The following is a 19296-nucleotide window of genomic DNA, read 5'->3' on the forward strand; positions in this document are numbered from 1 at the left end:
CCAGTTAAGAATTTGTAGACTCTCTGAAAGGATTTCAGAGATTCCGAGGATGCTCTGGACCAGACTTTGAGAACCACTGCCCTAGTTAATGCACTTCAATGGCTCTCTATTATTTTCAAGGCCAAACATCTACCCCTCTGTTTGGCAGTGAAGGCCCTTCAGTCTGGCCCCTCCTGGTCTCCCAGGCCTCTTACACTGGGTTCCCTCTGCCCTTCCTATGATCTTGCTCTGCTTCCCTTTGAGCTCTCTTCAATTCCCAGCCTTTGTACTGGCTGTCTTCCCCTTCACCTCCCACCTGGCAGGCTTTCCCTCTATCTCTTAGCGTCCATGGTCTGCTTCAAAGCTTAGTTCTAATTCCTCCTTTTGCCTTTCCCTGTTCTGTACTTAAACTCTCTCCCTTCTCTATTACCAGTGCCTTATTCTCCAACCAACACCCAAGTACTCTGAATATGTTTAGTCTGACTGATACATTATTGGTGGAATTGTGAACACATCCAGCCATTCTGGAGAGCAATTTGGAACTATGCTCAAAAAGTTATCAAACTGTTCATACCCTTTGATCCGGCAGTGTTTCTACTGGGCTTATATCCCAAAGAGATTTTAAAGAAGGGAAAGGGACTTGTATGTGCAAGAATATTTGTGGCAGCCCTCTTTATAGTAGCCAGAAACTGGAAACCGAGTAGATGCCCATCAACTGGAGAATGGCTGAATAAATTGTAGTATATGAATGTTATGGAATATTATTGTTTGGTAAGAAATGACCAACAGGATGATTTCAGAAAGGCCTGGAGAGACTTAGAAGAACTGATGCTGAGTGAAATGAGCAGGACCAGGAGATCATTATATACACTTCAACAACTTTACTATATGACGATCAATTCTGATGGATATGGCCCTCTTCAACAATGAGATGAACCAAATCAGTTCCAATAGAGCAGTAATGAATTGAACCAGCTACACCCAGGGAAAGAACTCTGGGAGATGACTACAAACCACTACATAGAATAATTCCCAATCCCTCTATTTTTGTCCGCCTACATTTTTGATTTCCTTCACAGGTTAATTGTACACTACTTCAAAGTCCAATTCTTTTTGTACAGCAAATTAACTTTATGGACATATATATGTATATTGTATTTAACTTATGCTTTAACATCTTTAACATGTATTGGTCAACCTGCCATCTGGGGGAAGGGGTGGGGAAAAGGAGGGGAAAAGTTGGAACAAAAGGTTTTGCAATTGTCACTGCTGAAAATTATCCATGCATATATCTTGTAAATAAAAAGCTACAATAAAAAAAAATATGTCTGTATCAAGTAATTTGGATATTGTTCTCCCCATTATAATGTGAGCTCCTTGAGTAAAGGAACCATGTTTTTGCCTTTGTTTATATTTTCAATGTCTAGCACGCAATAAGCACTTAGCAAATACTTTTTGATTGACATTATGAATTTAGAAGATAGTTAAGAACTCATCCTTTTAATGGATTGTTTTCAAGAGTAGCATGTAAACTCCTCAAGAGCAAGGATTATTTATTTCTGCCTTTTTTCCCCCAGAGCCTAGAAACTCTTAATAAATGTTTGCTAACTGATTGAGGAGATCCAGATACCAAAAGCATGATTCACAACTTTCTAGCACTATAATGGATTTGTATTTAAGAATTCAAGAGATAGCTTTTGCAGAAAATTACTTTCTTCAAATGACTGATATGACATGCAAGATAATGTAAAATGGGAAGTACAAAACCTTGAGCTGTAAAGAAAACAAACACTAATACACAAAATAAAAAGTCGCATACACTTCTGAGTGAAACCAAAACTCATCCAGCATAGATATTCACCTGATTCATGAAGGTGTCCACAATCAACTCTAGCTATGTGTAAACATTTAGGACCCCTTTGATAAAAGTCACTTTTACAAAGGTTAAGTTTGTTACAAAGGTAATGTTTCTCAGAATGGGTTTTTTTATGGCTGCATGTTCATTTCTAACCTAGGGGTTTCTCCACTTCCCTACTAAAATGGGAGCTCCCCAAAACAAGATTTCCTTCCCTACATCCTCCATGCATGCTATCCATCCCCTGTCCCAAACTCTTATTGGTACACAGCCCAGATTGTCATATATCTGGGGACTTAGGACGGACAAATTTTGACCCACTTAGAGATTCTTACCTCCCCTCATTCCTTCCTGTACCTCCTTCTCTTCTTCCTCCTCCTCTTCTTCCTCCCCCTCCTCCAAACTGCTGTCACTATGGACCCCTTCACTCTCCATTTCTTCCTCTTCTTCTACAGCATTCTCTTCTTCTTCTTCTTCTTCATCTTCTTCTTCCTCTTCTTCCTCCTCTGAAACATTCTTCAGGGTGGCAAGTAACTTATGGTATTCAGAGACCTTTTCTGGTTCACTGTCTGAATCACTCTCTGAACTTGAATGATCTGAATTCTCTGACTAAAAGGAAAAATAAAGCAATGAAATGAAGTCATAACAACACTGAGGATTATGAAATCTTCTGCAAGATGTCTCATGAGCCAGGGTAGGTAAATACCATCCTTATTCTACAACACATGAGGCTGAGGTTTAAAGACTTGCCTCAAGCTACAGAGCAGGACCCAACAGAACTGGGCTTGAGCAAGAGGGCCACTCTCTGACAAGAAACAAAATGACACTTGTTTTCACGGCTATCTTATACTATCCCATACTAGGCCAGTAACTGATTGGAAAGACCAGTGTAACAGGTTCAGGCCCAGCTAGCTGGCATTTTCCTACAGGTATGAATATCCTGAATTCACCTAACCCAGATCCAAACCTTCTGCAAAACTACTAATCTCAAGAGCTAGGAGCCTTCCAGCTTCATATTTTTCCAAACTAAGGAGCTGAAACTGGCTCAAAGGAGGGGTCAAATAAATCTCATTAAGACTAAAATCCCCATGCCCCAGATAATGGTCTGCTTATTTAAAATAATATTGAAGGGGAGGAGAAGTTAGATTGCCAAAAAAAAAAAAAAGAATTCTACTTCAAAATCCAAAACTCCCAACTCTCACTCTCTTGTCTTCTCTACATTCCTTCAATGGTTATTTTATAAATGAGACCAGTAATCAGGAAGCAGAAGAAACACTGTCTTTCAGAGGACCTGTCAGGCTGTACAGGGTGGTTTGAAATCCAATCTCAGAAAAACTGAGAAAAGTCTTTGTATTTCAGTTCTCTTTAATATCCCATAAACATTTCCACATTCACATGATTTCACTGGTTGAAAATTCCCTCCAACAATGTAGATTTCCACTCCGGGACTATACATGCTGTGTAACTCAAGTCCATGCTCGAACTCCAAGGGCTGACCACAGAGGGTACATCCAGCATGACAGGTGCCTCCCTCATTTTCTCATGACATCTCAAGGGTACTGGTGGAACCCTCTTGGCCGTCACTGACATCCTTCTCTATCTAGAGATATCTAGATAACAAATGAACTAGACAACTTCATTTTGTATTAGTCAAATGTGATTTGTCTGTTCAAACCTTCCATGTTCTCTCCCTGGCTGCCTGTGTGATAACTAATTTTTAATTCTTTGGAGATAGTGATGTTCCCTGTTTAGGTGCAATTCAGAGACACTAACAAAATGTTAGGGTCTTTTTTAAGAGTCTTTGGTTTCATGGAAAACAGGGGTCAGTAAAGATCTTTGTAATTTCCTAAAAGCAATGCAGGCCAATACTCCCCTCATGTTCAACTGTGCTGTCTGCCTCAAACATACACAACCCTGGGCAAGCTCTATAGGATGGTCAACCAACTGTATTTAGAAATTTGGACAACAGACGTTACTCATCCAGCTGATCTTATACGGACAGACAGGCCAAACTACATTAACCTGGGCTATGTAATCATTAAAATAACAAGCAAACAAACAAAACTCCTCCAAAACCAACCCTATACTTATTAAAAAAAAAAAAAAAAAAGTTAAAGAACATTACCAGCTTGCAGATTTGAGGCTTTGCATCTTTTCCAGAAACCCTATAAAAAGAAAGCTGACATAAGATTCAGATAATTATCCACTGCCCTACCTAACTGCCCCAACAATTAAATTTTTTTTTTTTTGGCTGAGGCAATTGAAAGTTAAGTGATTTGCCCAGGATCACACAGCTAGGAAGTGTTGAGTGTCTGAGATCACATTTGAACTCAGGTCCTCCTGATTTCAGGGCTGATGCTGATTTGAATAATTATCAACAAAGAGAGGAGAAATAAAAAGGGAACCGGCCCTGTGACTGATTAAATGGTATAATAATAGAGTGACCAAATTCATTTACAAAGCAATGTATGATAAGTACCACAGAAAAAGTACACAAAATATCTTATGGAAATTCAGAAAAGAAAGAAACCCTTGACAGTTTCAAATCAAAATGACTGGGTACCAGATTCACAAAAATGCAAACCCCTTGAGAAAAGGAGCATCTTTATTTTTTGGTTATATCACCAGCACCTCGTTAAATTGTCTTGCTCATATTCTCCGGTTCCCCTACCCCCCCCCCCCCACCAGGGCAAAAAAAAAAAAAAAAATACCTTCCATGGGAGGTGGAAGGGGCCTCTGGAACAGGTCCTCTGCCTAATAGCTGGACACTTTTAGCATACATTACTTTCTCAAAAGTTGTACAAATTGCTTTGAATAAAAACTCATACCTTTCCTATCCTATTCCCATTAAATAATTACTGGTACCTGCACAATGGTAGACCCAGTGCTAGAGACAAAATCCTCAAAAAGCTTACATTCTAGTGGGAGAAAATTTTTTAAAAAATAACCACATGCAGCCCTCTTTGTACTGGCCAAAAACTGGAAACTGAGTGGATGCCCATCAATTGGAGAATGGCTGAATAAATTGTGGTATATGAATATTATGGACTATTATTGTTCTGTAAGAAATGACCAACAGGATGATTTCAGAAAGGCTTGAAGAGACTTAAAACAAGTGATGCTGAATGAAATGAGCAGGGCCAGGAAATCATTATATACTTCAACAATAATACTATATGATGATCAATTCTGGTGGAACTGGCCATCTTCAGCAATGAGATGAACCAAATCAGTTCCAATGGAGCAGTAATGAACTGAACCAACTACACCCAGCGAAAGAACTCTGGGAGATGACTAAGAACCATTACATAGAATTCCCAATCCCTCTATTTTTGTCCTCCTGCATTCTGGATTTCCTTCACAGGCTAATTGTACAATATTTCAGAATCCAATTCTTTTTGTACAGCAAAATTTAACGGTTTGATTGTGTATACTTATTGTGTATCTAATTTATACTTTAATATATTTAACATCTTATGGAATATTATTGTTCTATAAGAAATGACCAGCAGGATGAATACAGAGAGGCTGGAGAGACTTACATGAACTGATGCTAAGTGAAATGAGCAGAACCAGGAGATCATTATATACCTCAACAATGATATTGTATAAGGATGTATTCTGATGGAAATGGATTTCTTTGACAAAGAGACCAAACTCAGTTTCAATTGATAAATGATGGACAGAAGCAGCTACACCCAAAGAAAGAACACTGGGAAATGAATGTGAACTATTTGCATCTTTGATTTTCTTCCCGGGTTATTTTTACCTTCTGAATCCAATTCTCCCTGTGCAACAGGAGAACTGTTTGGTTCTGCAAACATATATTGTATCTAGGATATACTGTGACATATTTAACATATAAAGGACTGCTTGCCATCTAGGGGAGGGGGTGGAGAGAGGGAGGGGAAAAATCGAAACAGAAGCGAGTGCAAGGGATAATGTTGTAAAAAAAAATTACCCTGGCATGGGTTCTGTCAATATAAAGTTATTATAAAATAAAAGGAAAATATATATTTAACATCTACTGGTCACCCTGCCATCTAGGGGAGGGGGAGAGGGGAAAAATTGGAACAAAAGGTTTGGCAATTGTCAATGCTGTAAAATTACCCACACATATAACTTGTAAATAAAAAGCTATTAAAAAATTTTTTAAAAATAACCACATAAGAATAATATAAGGATTGGGGTGGGACCTGTGATTTTATCAGTTTAAGGACCACTATAATAAGGAAACTCCCACTACAAATAGGTTTGCGCTTTCTCTGACATGTTGTACAGCCTTAGAAAGTTGCCTTCAGCAACTGAAAGGAATTTGACAGGGTTGCCACGGCTTCCTTCAAATGTCAGCTAAAATCCCATCTTTCACAGGAACCCTTTCTCAGTCTCTTAGTGTACTCCCTCTGCTGACTATTTCCTATTTATATTTGTCCTATTAAGTTTACATTACGTTATGTTTATATAGCTTGTTTACAGACAGTGGTTTGCACGTTCTCTCTCATTCGATTGTGAGCTCCTTGAAAGCGGAAGCTGTTTCTGCCCTTCTTTTTGCACTTAGCAGTGTCTGGCACACAGGAGATATAAATGTTTTCCAACTGATACGGACTTGAACCAAAGGCAAACTCCCTATCTACAATGCCCCTCCCCCCACAATCATATCCACATAACAGAGCAAACGCAAAAGAACTCAGGAACTGGAGGGGAAACGCATTAACAAATGAAACGAGACGCTGCCTTCTGTGCGGGATGGCAAATAAACTGGCCTGCAGCAAGCACGGGATCGCGTTAATCTGAATCAAGAGGAAAAACTAGCCTAGGCTGTACCCGTAACGCCAACGTAGGCTGGAGACCCAACTACGGGAGGGAAAATATTGTCAAAGTGAGTCTGCAAACAATCTTGTCACCTCTCTCGGAAGGCCCGTAGGGTCCTCTGGTTAAAAAATCTGAGAGGAAGGAGGGGGCCGGGAAGAAAAAGCCGTCAGGGGAGCCTCAACCATCCCCGGAACCCAGACGTACTTGTCATAGAATGGATGCTCTTCCCCAAAGTCCCGTAGATGCTTTTTCTGCTTCTTACTAAGGCTACTCAGCACTTGGCTCTGGCTTCGACTCCGGTTCCTACGTTTCCCCATCCTTACAAGTTTCCCTCCAGCGCTCCCAAGCAGGAAACGGATCTCAACGACAAACCCACGTGGAATCTCCTCTGCCGCTTTACGGCGGCGGAAGCGAGGCTACCGTAAAGCTGGCTGGGCGTTCTCTTGCGACGGGGCGAAGGGCATGCGGAGTTTTCCGATTGTCGCTGTCTCCCCCTGGCGGACAGCTAGTACTAGGAACGCGATATGGGTGGTGCTGCAGAAGTGGCACCTCCCTCTCTCCCTCCCTCTGCCCCACCTCCGTTCTATTGATGTGCGCGTGCGCAGAACCTAGAGCGCTGGGCCTGAGTCTGTTTTGGTTTGGGAGTTTGCGCAGTCGGGCAGATGGCTTCATTTTTCAGGGGGAGTCCGCAAATGCTGAATAAAAATCAGGGCATGATTTTTGTTTGTGGGCAATACTAAAGACAGTTAGATGGCTCAGTGGATAAAGGGCTGGACTGGGAACCAGGAAGAGCCGAATTCAAATGCGGACACGGGTACTAGCCACGTGACCCTGGGCAAGTCACTTAACTCTGGGGAAGGAAATGGAAACCGGCTCTCCGGGAAAGTCCCGTAAATGACATTGGCCTGCAATGGTCCGTGGGGCCGCCGGGTCAGGAAGTGTCATTCATGATTCAAAAGAGACTTTAGAAAGTGATGGAGGGGGCAGCTGGATGGCGTAGTGGATAGAGCACTGGCCCTGAAGTCAGGAGGACCTGAGTTCAAATCCGGCCTCAGACACTTAACACTTCCTGACTGTGTGACCCTGGGCAAGTCACTTAACCCCAATTGCCTCAGCAAAAAAAAAAAAAAAAAAAAAAAGTGATGGAGATGGGTGCCCCTCAGCGGGAGAACGGCTGAACAAGCTATGGCACATGGATGTTACGGGATATTCTTGTTCGGTAAGAAACGATCAGCAGGATGGTTTCTGAAAGGTTCTGACAGGAACCGATGCTGAGTGAAGTGAGCAGGGCCAGGAGATCATTGTACACGGCAACGGAGGATGATCAATTCTGATGGAAGTGGCCCTCCTCAACAATAAGGTGATTCAGATCAGTTCCAATGGTCCCGGGATGAAGAAAGCCGTCTGCAATAATATTTTCACTCTTTTTGCTGTTGTTGGCTTGCATTTTGTTTTCTTTCTCATCTTTTTTTTTTCCTTTTTGTTCTGATTTTTCTTGTGCAGCATGTTATTTGTGGAAACATGTATAGAGATATCTCACATGTTTAACATATATTGGATCACTTACCGAGGGGGTGGAGAGAAGAGAGGGAAAAAATTAGAGCCCAGGATTTGGTAGGGGTGAATATCGAAAATTATCCATGGATATATTTTGAAAATAAAAAGCGTTAATTAAAAAAAAAATCGTGATAGCTTTAGATAATCACTGTTCTCCTTTCTAGATGTTCACTAACTACCCCCTTTAAGAATTTTAAAATTTTTTCCCAGAAATCAAAGTCAAACTCATTGACTTATAATGGGCTAAATGACATGGTTATTAAGATTGCTGGACCTGGAGTCAAAAAGTCAATAAAATCTCAGTAAAAAAAAAAAAGAAAAAGAAGATGATGGAGAAAATGTTAATAATGCAAATTAAACTTTAAAGTGTGTCCTATGTGCTCCTCCCACCATTTTTGAGAGTTGGTTGAATGTGAATACTTGCCCTGACATTGCTTGGGCAAATGTCACTGTCAAGTCAGCAGCAAGCATTTATTAAGCACCTTGTTGTTATAATGTTATGCCACAGTTCTCTTTAACTGTCCTGACTCAGTTTCCCTGTCTCAGTTTCCTTAACTGTTCTGTCTCTGACCCAGTAAAACTAAGGATTATTCGCTCTCGGGTTATGAATTAGCAAGATAAAAGAGTAGATCTCCTGACTCAGTTTCCCTGTCTCAGTTTCCTACATGGGAATCCTTTTCAAGATTTAACCCATCAGTTTCCCAATATCAGGTTTCTTCCCAAATCCACCCATTTCCAACTTTCTCTTTCCCCCTGACTACATACTTAAACAATCTCCTTAAAGAACTTTCCTTCCCAGATGCTCCTTTGGTAAAGTAGCAGAAGGCAGTGGGGGTGGGAGGCTCCCTCCCCCACCTCTTCACCTACTCCCAAAAGTCTTTCTTTCACCTTCCTAACACCATTCGAACCTTTAATTTCCCCTACAAATCAGTCCTTCCTAAATCACCTGCATTCCTCTTTCCTTTTCCCTTCAAAAACCTGTAAGATTCACCCTATAGTGAATAACCCAAACCTCCACAAAACCCACACATGTCCAGCAGAGCTGGATTTAAAGTATAACTTATGTTAACAAATAACTCAATATATTTCAAAAGGTAATAAACTGAATCAAATTAATACAGCTGTTTTTAAAAGTTTTTTTTTTCTTTTCCACCACATTTCTTCTAACAGCTATTAGCATCTTATCTCCAGAGCTTTTTATTGCCCAGGCCAGGCTAAGCTTGAATTTTATTGCTCTTTACTCTATCACTAGCAATTTTTCAAACAACTAATTCCCAAATTTCTTAATCATTGTTCTTAAAACTTAACAAAGCTCTTAAATCAGCAAACAGACTAGGGGCTGTTTCCAGGACCTTCACCCCCAGAGAGAGGTATGTTTCACCTTGAATTCCCTTTTCCCATTCCAGAATCCAAAGGGGCTTCTGTGAACTTCCAAGGAAGCCCATTTAGTGCTTTACTCTGCCTTCACAGAGAATGCCTAGATATTCCATTCAAACGTCTTTCCTTTAAATGTTAGCACCTGCTCTTCTATATATATTTTTTAACTTTCCGAACTTTCAAATCCCTTTCAATCTATTTTTTTTTCCTTTTTTTCTTCCTTTCCCTTTTCTCCCTTTTTCTCACAGGCTGCTGCAGTCAGCCAGAGACAGAGAGAGAGAGAGAAAGATTTTTCAAACTTCTTGATATTTTCTAAGCCTGCAACACAGAGGCTGAATCCTTATCTCTTACAAGCTTATTTTAACTTTTAACACAGACACACAAACAAACATGGAACTCCAATTTACTATGCACAGTTGCAACGTTGTTTTCCAACCAACAACATAACAGACAAACCACACAGAACATAGAACATATATCACACAGACTACACAGTTACAATATTAAGCAAACATATACCCAGAGGATATTTTCCAGCGTCCCAGAAAATACCCGTCTCAGAATTTTTAAACCCGTCGGTATTTATTCTGAGACCACGGGTTGCTAGCAACAGAACAGACCAGAACCAGAACCAAAACCAGATGGTACCCCAAAAGGTACCCAGACAGACTTACTCTCCCGAATGCCGAATCAAATGCCGAATCGATTTCGTTGTCCACTGTAGGCCGGACTGAGGCTGAAGAACTGCTTCCTTTTCCTAGGAGGCTCTGGGGGTAGCCAGAGTGCTGGTCTTTTCTCAAGGAGCAGACCCAGGTCCTGAGCCTCCCTCAGGCCTAGGTGGAGACGGAGAGGTCTCTAATCTCTAATCCAGTTCTCAGTTTCTATTATCTCGGTGGGATCTCCAAATTGTAATGCCAGAGAAACTGAGGCAGGACAGTTAAAGAGAACTGTGGCATAACAATTCTTCAGTTGTTTTTCAGTCTTATGCAATTCTTCATAACCCCATTTAAGGTTTTCTTGGCAGATTCTGGAGTGGTTTGTCATTTCCTTCTCTAGCTCATTTTAAGGATGAGAAAACTGAGGTAGGATTAAGTGACTTGAAAAGGGAAAGAAGGGGTCACACAGCTAATACGGATTAAGTACCTACTATATGTTTAATTCTACTAAGCACCTAATTAGCTCTGTATTAAAATGGGCATTTAAAGAAAGGCATATTCCCGGGCTATGGACTGTGCATACTCTTTGATCCAGCAGAATCTTACTAGGTCTGTATCCCAAAGAGATCAAAAAAGAGGGGAAAGGACTCACATGAGCAAAAATGTTTGTAGCAGCCCTTTTTGTGGTGGTATCAATTGGGAAATGGTTGAAGAAGTTGTGGTATATGAATATAACTGAATTTTATTGCTCTATAAAAAATGATGAGCAAGCTGATTTTAAAAAGGCCTGGAAAGATTTATATAAACAGATGCTGAGCAGAAACAAACAAAACCAGAAATACATTGTACACAACAACAGCAAGATTGTATGATGATCAACTATGAGGAACTAACTTATTTCATCTCAGTGATCCAGTGATCCAAGAGAATTCCAAAAAAGTTTGAATGGAAAACACCATCCAAATATAGAGAACTATGGAGACTGAATGTAAACCAATACAAATTATGTTCACTCTTTCTTCTGTTTTTTTTTTCTCTCATGACTTTTTCTTTTTGTTCTGATTTTTTTCTCCCAATATGATTCATAAGAAAACATGGCGAGGGGAGGGGGAGAGTGAGAATATTGTTTTTATATGTAACTGGGGAAAATTAAAAAATAAAAGTAATGGAAAAAATAATAAAGGCAAAAAGCCAATCCCAAGTTCTAAGGAGCAGTGCAGTTTAGTGTGAATAAGGGGGAGGACATGCAAAGGACTTTGTGCAAACAAGCTATATGCAGAAAAAATTGGAGGTAACCACCAGAAGGAAGGCACAGGAATTAAGAGGGATCAGGGAATGCTTTCTGTAGGAAGTGAGATTTTAGCTTAGACTTGTAAGAGGCAGAAATGAGGAAAGAGAGCATTCCCAGAATGGGATACATCTGGTAAAAATGCCCCAAGCCAGAAGATTGAGTGTATGAGATAGAGATATGTGTGGTCCAGACATATGGATTATGTCATCTGGGATTACTACAGGATTTTGTGCTTTTGCTTGTGTGTGTGTGTGTGTGTGTGTGTGATACACAGAGTGTTCCCAAAGTCTTAGTACATTACAATTGGGCTTCTGTACTCTCCCACTGTCCCACCTGACCTAGCTCAACTTTGAATTTTCATGCCTGTGGGAAAAATTTATAAATATAAATTTAGAATGAAACTTTATCATTCCCTTGGTTAAATAGACATAGTCACCTCTCTCCTAAGGGGAAGTTGTCTTGTATATATCTCTTAAAAGGAAGTTGTCCTGGTAAATCTATCAAGTGAAAAACATATAATAAATGTTGTTTTGAGTCATATTTGATTCTATATGACTCTGTGGCGTTTTCTTGGCAAAGATCCTGGAATGGTTTATCATTTCCTTGTCCAACTCATATTACAGAGGAGGAACTGAGACAAATCAGAGTTTAAGTGATTTGCCCAGTCTCCCACCTGGGAACAAGTACCTGAAGTCACATTTGACCTCTGATCTTGCTGACTTCACTGCACTAGCTAGCCAGCAATTGTGTAGGCTTTAAGTTTTATAAAGTGCTTTGCATGTATTATTTGATCCTCACAACAACCCTGTGTAAGTGCTATTAATAGCCCCATTTTACAGATGAGGAAACTGAGGCTGAGTAATTTGCCCAGGTCACATAGCTACAGAGTATCTAGCCTAGATCTTCCCAAGTAGGAGGCAGATGACATAAGTATTATTTTCTCTTTTTTATGTATAAGGAAACCACGACCAGAGAAATAAAGCAATTTGCTCAGAATATATACAAAGCTAGTAAATATTGTAATGTCAAACTGAGCAAGATAAGAGATTAGAGACCAATTCAAGAGTTTATTAAAAGGAGAGAAATACTGGGACCAATGGATCCATGGTTGATCCCAGGGCTAGACAAGACTATCATCTCAAAGAGTCTAGCCCCGAGTATCGGGACAGCGAGCTTTTTATAGAATAACAAGAACAATGACATGATGGAAGTACCGAGGTGGGGATAACGTAATAGAGGGAGGTTACTGATATTCTAATGACATCTAAAATGGATAAACCTTTATCTTGTCAAACATTAAGAGGGAATGTCTATAAAACCTTTATCTCAAACTTTAAGTGGGAAAGGTTATAACCTAAGGCAGAATAACTAAATAGGACAATTGGAGAAACTGGGTCATGACATTAAAAGGAAACTTTGGCATAACAATATCTGAGCCAGATCTGGAACTTAGGTGTTCTGATTCCAAGGAGAGGGCTCTTTTCACTGAAAATCTAATTAAAAGCACTTGGATGTCAGAGCTTTCCATTAGGATGCTGTCTCTGAAACTCTCCCTTGAAAAGCACCTTAAAATCCAATCTGATAAATCAGAAAATGGCTATTTTTCTCTAATGTCATTTAGGCTATAACCCTCAGACTAAGTGAGCCATAACAAAAAAAATTTTTTTTAAACTGAGTTCTCAGCATCCTTGGAGGTGGGTTTATTCTTAATTTTCTCATCTCTGGACTTCCTCTGTCTGAGGTCTGAGAACAGCCTCAGGGAAAAGAATAAATACCACCTAAGCAGATTTAAGAAGCTCCCGCTTCTCTCCCGAACAAGATCAGGTGGTTTTTTTTTTTTTTTTTTTTTTTTTTAATGGTTAACAAAGGGTAAGGGAACCCTATTTGAAATTTTAGCTTGAGGGCCTAGAATTTAAACCTCTCCCATAGGCTTCCAGTGAAAGTCCCTCCCTCCATAAAACCTGCACATACAGCTTAACATACCTGTGCACTTGTCTAAATACATGTGCATACATGTCCATTTGTAGAGCCCCAAGTGAACAGTGAAATAATTTGTGTCTTTGGAATTCTGCACCTCCCCCCACATCTTTTTTTTTTTTTTTCCTTCTTTCCCAGACACCTAGTTGATGAAATAATTTATCCACAGCTGTTACTAACAATGCATTTCTACTTCCAGGAGATATTTGTGCTTCAGATCATACGTCTAAAGGTGAGAGTTACTTTAGAGGCCCTCTGATTCTTACAAATGAGGAAACTGAGGTCCCAGGAAGGTTAAGTGACTTGCTTGAAATCATACTAATAGGTGCTAAGTGAGGAGTGCAATATTTGAACTCACAGAGTGCTTCTTCCACAGTACCACTTGGGAGGAATAAAGGAATGATTTAGAATCTGGAGCAATTTAATGTCTAGCTTAGGGAATTTGTTGAAGATTATGTGGCTTTTCTAGAAATTATTTAAACATATCATGTGGGTGACCATCTTATTTATCTACACATAAGACCCCAAATTGACCACACTGACCTTCACATTTAGGAAATATCTCACAGTAAGAATCCCACCAGTTACCCTAGTCTGCCAAAGAAGGAGGGAGGAAGATTCAGTGACACTCACCCAGGACTTGTAAATTACACAGCTTTCTCGTGTTTGATTTATGTCCCATTATTGATTAAATGATCCCCATGCAGATTATAATGGACACAAGGACCTTACAAAATAAAAAATTACTAAAGGAGGATATGCACGTAAACAAGGAGAAATCATACTTGCTACACCTGTTCACATCCTCCTAAGTAGGGGAGAGCATTGAGCATCATAGTGGCTGTTGGCAGGGAGGATTCTGAGTTAAAATATCGAGTCAGCAGTAAAAAGCATTGCAATGCATTCTTTGCTACAAGCAAAACGGTCTGATTTGTAATTCTTATACTTTTTCTTAAGATATAAAAGAATGTATTTGCTGTTAAGATTATGCAAGGACTAAATCCTATTCTTTGAATGTAAACAAATCAATATTACTTTCTAGAGAAAGTATATACTAGCAGACACATCTGCATTTTGTTTTACACTGGTAATTGATGCCTTTTCCCCCTAAGGTTAAAATCCCTTATTTTCCAAACCATAGGTCAGGTCAGGATTCAAATGTAAATTCACAAAGGAAAGTTGAAAACTCATTTAAGCAGTCTATTGTTTTCTGCTAAGGAATATGCCTCAAGGCCACTTTCTTCCGCTATGGAAAAAATACTTTAGAAAATAAATAAAATTACTTAGGATACTTTTAAATTCTCCCCCTCCCTCACATATATACATATACACATACCCTCTAAGGAACTGAAACTTATAATAATTTTACCATCTAGTCACTATTTCCCCTTCCTCACTTTTGGAAAGATTCCTCACTGTTCCCAAAATTTAATAATATTTATCATACCGTGTTTCCCCGATAATAAGACACTGTCTTATTATTTTTTTGGACAGAAAAAATACCAGAGGGCTTATTTTCAGGGGAGGGCTTATTTTAATGCTCTCAATGGCGCCAGCAAGCAAATCACTGGGGAAGAACAGGATGACGTGCTCACTGCTGCAGCTCTTATTGGATGCAGCTCGGAGCGCAGCATGCGTTTCACTGGGGGGGGGGGGGAGGGAAGAGGGGGACGGGTGCATATAGAGGGTACCGTAATATAGCGTAGCGCAGGGGATCACCTTCACTACAGTAGCAATCTCAATAGGGCTTATTTTCGGGGAGGGCTTATTTTAGAGGACTCTTACACAGTAAGGGGAGGGCTTATTTTCGGGATAGGTCTTATTATCGGGAAACACGGTACCTTCATTTCTGTAGACAAATGATCCCAACATCCTAAGTGGAGGAGCCTTCCTTTCTAGCTGTAAGTCTTGGGAACTAGAAAATTTTAAAATTGTGACATGCTACAGAGGTGTCTGAAACGAACTTCTCTGTATAGAAAAGAAGAAAAGCACCCTCTTGATTGCTGATAATCAATTTCCTCTGTACCCCACCCCTACCGAACATGCATTTACTATTCCCATCGAACTGCTAATTTGTTCCTTCTACCCCAAATCTTTGGTGTTGAAACCTTCAAACCTAGGTGATCTGGGATCTGCCCAGAGGATGTGGGTAAATGTTTAATAGCAAGTTCTTTGAAAAATGCAGCTCGCCAATTTGGAACTATGCTCAAAAAGTTATCAAACTGTGCATATCCTTTGATCCAGCAGTGTTACTACTGGGCTTATATCCCAAAGAGATCATAAAGAAGTATGTGCACGAATGTTTGTGGCAGTCTTCTTTGTAGTGGCCAGAAAGTGGAAACTGAGTAGATACCCATCAATTGGAGAATGGCTGAATAAATTGTGGTATATGAATGTTATGGAATATTATTGTTGGTAAGAAATGACCAACAGGATGATTTCAGAAAGGCCTGGAGAGACTTACACGAACTGATGCTGAGTGAAATGAGCAGGGCCAGGAGATCATTATATACTTCAACAACAATACTATATGATGACCAATTCTGATGGACCTGGCCATCCTCAGCAATGAGTTGAACCAAACCAGTTCCAGTGGAGCAGTAATGAACTGAACCAGCTACGCCCAGAGAAAGAACTCTGGGAGATGACTAAGAAACCATTAAATTGAATTCCCAATGCCTATATTTTTGCCTGCCAGCATTTTGGATTTCCTTCACAGGCTAATTGTACAATATTTCAGAGTCCGATTCTTTTTGTACAGCAAAATAACGGTTTGATCATGTATATTTATTGTGTATCTAATTTATACTTTAATATATTTAACATCTACTGGTTATCCTGCCATCTAGGGGAAAGGGTGGGGGGAAGGAGGAGAAAAATTAGAACAAAAATGCTGTAAAATTACCCATACATATAACTTGTAAATAAAAGGCTATTAAAAAAAATGCAGCTCACACTTTAAAGTTTAATCTGCATTGTTATTATTAATTCTATATTATGATATCATTTTCCTATCACTTTCTTAACTGTATACAATCAGTAAATCAAGCCATGATTTAGCAATTTATCAATCATCTCTCACAAGCCAATAAGTGCTAGCTCCCATGCATCTTTGGACACACTACTATATATAGCTCAAAAAGCTGGTGAAAGTCCAGTTCAAAGAAACAAATCTTCAGATTTTCCCACATCATCTACAATCTCTGCAGAATCCATGGTTGGTTCCTTAACTTTTAATAAATCATAGTGCCAACTGGTCTTTTTTTTCTGGATTTAGAACTTAGTTTATCATAAAACCTCTCATTTAGAGGGCAATTGTTAAATGTAGGAAGAAATAGGAATGGAAGAATCTGATAAATTATTTTCTAGAACCCCAAATTTTCACTCATTTGGAAAAAATCTCTTCATCCATAAAATGAGGATAAATAAATAAATCGAGTTACTCTAGGCCACAAGGTACACAGTGATTAGAACATGAAATTTGTAGGAATGAAGATCTAAGATTAAATCTCTCCAGAAATACTAGCTATGAGATCCTGGATTGCCATCTAATCTTTCTGTGTTTCACTTTCCCCATTAATAGAATGAGGATTATAACCACACAGGGTTGTTGTATCAAATAAGTAAACCTATGTAAAAGATCCTGCAAAATTTAAAGTACCATGTGCTTTATGATGAAACACTAGGTTGGGAGAGCAGTTCAGAATGTGAAAAACTCACAAAGGCAGTCTCATAGCCAAAAGGAGCGTTTTATTTAGTGAAAGGTTCATGACCAACCAAAGAGGATCTAGCAGGGACTGAGAGTGAAGAAGCACTACTTAAAGTTTAGGGGCAGGATGGAGAGGAGAAATAAGGTCAGGGATTTAGAGAATTAGAGAAGAGATAGGGAGGGTTTTAGGGGACATTGAACTGTCATGCGCAATGTCTACCTCAGCAAGTTCATGATGATAATCCATGAACAAAAATATTTTAGTGCATGGTAATGGGGGGTACTTTTGTCACAAAGGTTACTATTAGATAAAAATATGCTCTTAGTGTACCTACTTAGGAGGAGGGATAGTCCCTCAACCACAGCACCCTTAAACTAAGAAGTGCTCATTATTTGGGCCCAGGTGCAAAATAGTAGCCCAGACTTTGGGATGACAAATCAGATATCCTTGAAGGATAGCTGAGAGTCATGAGGTCTAGATATGGGGTACCTAAATGAAATTAGGGTTTAGTTGAAGTCTAGTGGCAGGTTCGGGGTACAGGGGATCAAACAGAGTTCCCCTGCAACCCCATTGGATTCAGTGCAAGAATAGTGAGTTATATGAGGTCTAGTAGCAGCACGAGTCCCCAATAAAAGCATTTATGAGCCCGAAACGCTAGATTGATAAAAGAAGTTTATTATTGGGGTTGGAAGCAAGGTTAAAGCATAGTTAAGGAAATAGGCAAAGGTAGAGATAAGAAGGGCACTGGACAGAGGGTTCAATGGACAGAAAGTCCTGACATGCCAGGAGTAAAGCTGCTATGTTTGGGACCTTTGCAAAGAAAGGGTCCCAGCATGGCCCTTTTATAATGGGAGATTTAGCTAGAGGAGCCTTTGCGTGTAGCCCAGAGTTAGCTCAGATCCAGATGGGGGCTGGGACAGGTCCGGATCTTCTATTGGAATTCAAAGGGACCAGGATTTGTAAATCAAAAGGTTAACTAGGAGGGGTTCGGAATCAGAAAAAAAGGAATAAATCAATTCTTAAAGGAACCACACCCCCATCAAGAGGAATAAAGAGATCAGGTCTAACTCCCTTTTTTTGTCACACATATTATGCCACATGACTCCAAATAGTCAATTCCTAAGGGGACTACATCTTTCTCATGGACAGGTGGCTGGGGTTTCTTAAAAATTTGGGGGGTTTCTATCACATCACTTCCAAAAGCCATATGTATCATTACTTTATGTAAAGTATTATCATTATTCATTTAAGAGAGGTAAGAGACCAATTTGGAAGTTATTGCAATAGTCCCAGGTACATTCAATGAGAGCCTGAATTAGGCTGATGATTCTGGAGAGAAGAGGATGAATACAGGCATCATAGAAATAAGAAAGTTAGAGTTGTGGGGTTTGCACCTCATGGAGGTAGTGTCATACTGTAGTCCATGATGTACTTTGGTTGTACCCTTGGTTCAACCAACCTTCTTGATAAACTTGTCATCTTGCCTGTGGATGTAGCCTATGACCATAAAATGCAAGAGCCTTGGAGAACAGGTTGAGTCAAATAGTCTACTATGTTTTCTTTCACAACATTAACATGGAAATATAATTTCCATGACTGCACATATATAATCTATATCAAATTGCTTTCATTCTTGGTGAGAGGGAAGGATGAGGAGTGAGAGAATTTGGAACTCAAAAATTTAAAAAAAAAAAAAAACAAATGCAATAATTTTTCACATATATTTAAGGAAAATAAAATATTAAATTAGACATGGCTGCCTGTTCTGCTTCAGCCCCTTGGATCTTGACATTCGAAAAAAAAAAAATCCAAGTTTTTTACTCACTTTGACATTTGGTTTATGTCCTCTTGGATCCACTTCTGAATCTGCCTCTCATTCTTTTTTTTTTTTTTTTAATCCCTATTTTCTTTTTTTCCCCCTTTATTAAAGCTTTTTATTTTTCAAAACATATGCATGGACAATTATTCAATATTAGCCCTTGCAAATTTTTTCCCTTTTCCCCTCACCTCCCCTAGATGACAAATAGTCCAATATATGTTAAACATTGTAGAGATATATATTAAGTCCAATATATGCATATA

The 19296-nt window shown here is 39.4% G+C and overlaps 1 protein-coding gene across 1 annotated transcript in view; it reads right to left on the reverse strand.

Annotated features, from left to right (window-relative positions):
• Window positions 1-7055, reverse strand: part of UTP25 (UTP25 small subunit processome component) — a 53292-nt gene extending 46237 nt beyond the window's left edge. The window contains exons 1-3 of the mRNA XM_051998452.1: window positions 6851-7055; window positions 3960-3999; window positions 2170-2443 (exon numbers count right to left, since the gene is read on the reverse strand). Coding sequence (XP_051854412.1) covers window positions 2170-2443; window positions 3960-3999; window positions 6851-6963 — 427 coding nt within the window. The 5' untranslated portion in view covers window positions 6964-7055. The remainder of the gene's footprint in view (window positions 1-2169; window positions 2444-3959; window positions 4000-6850) is intronic.
• Window positions 7056-19296: the final 12241 nt, after the last annotated feature.

Source organism: Antechinus flavipes, chromosome 4 (assembly GCF_016432865.1).
Source record: "Antechinus flavipes isolate AdamAnt ecotype Samford, QLD, Australia chromosome 4, AdamAnt_v2, whole genome shotgun sequence".
Lineage (NCBI taxonomy): Eukaryota > Metazoa > Chordata > Mammalia > Dasyuromorphia > Dasyuridae > Antechinus > Antechinus flavipes.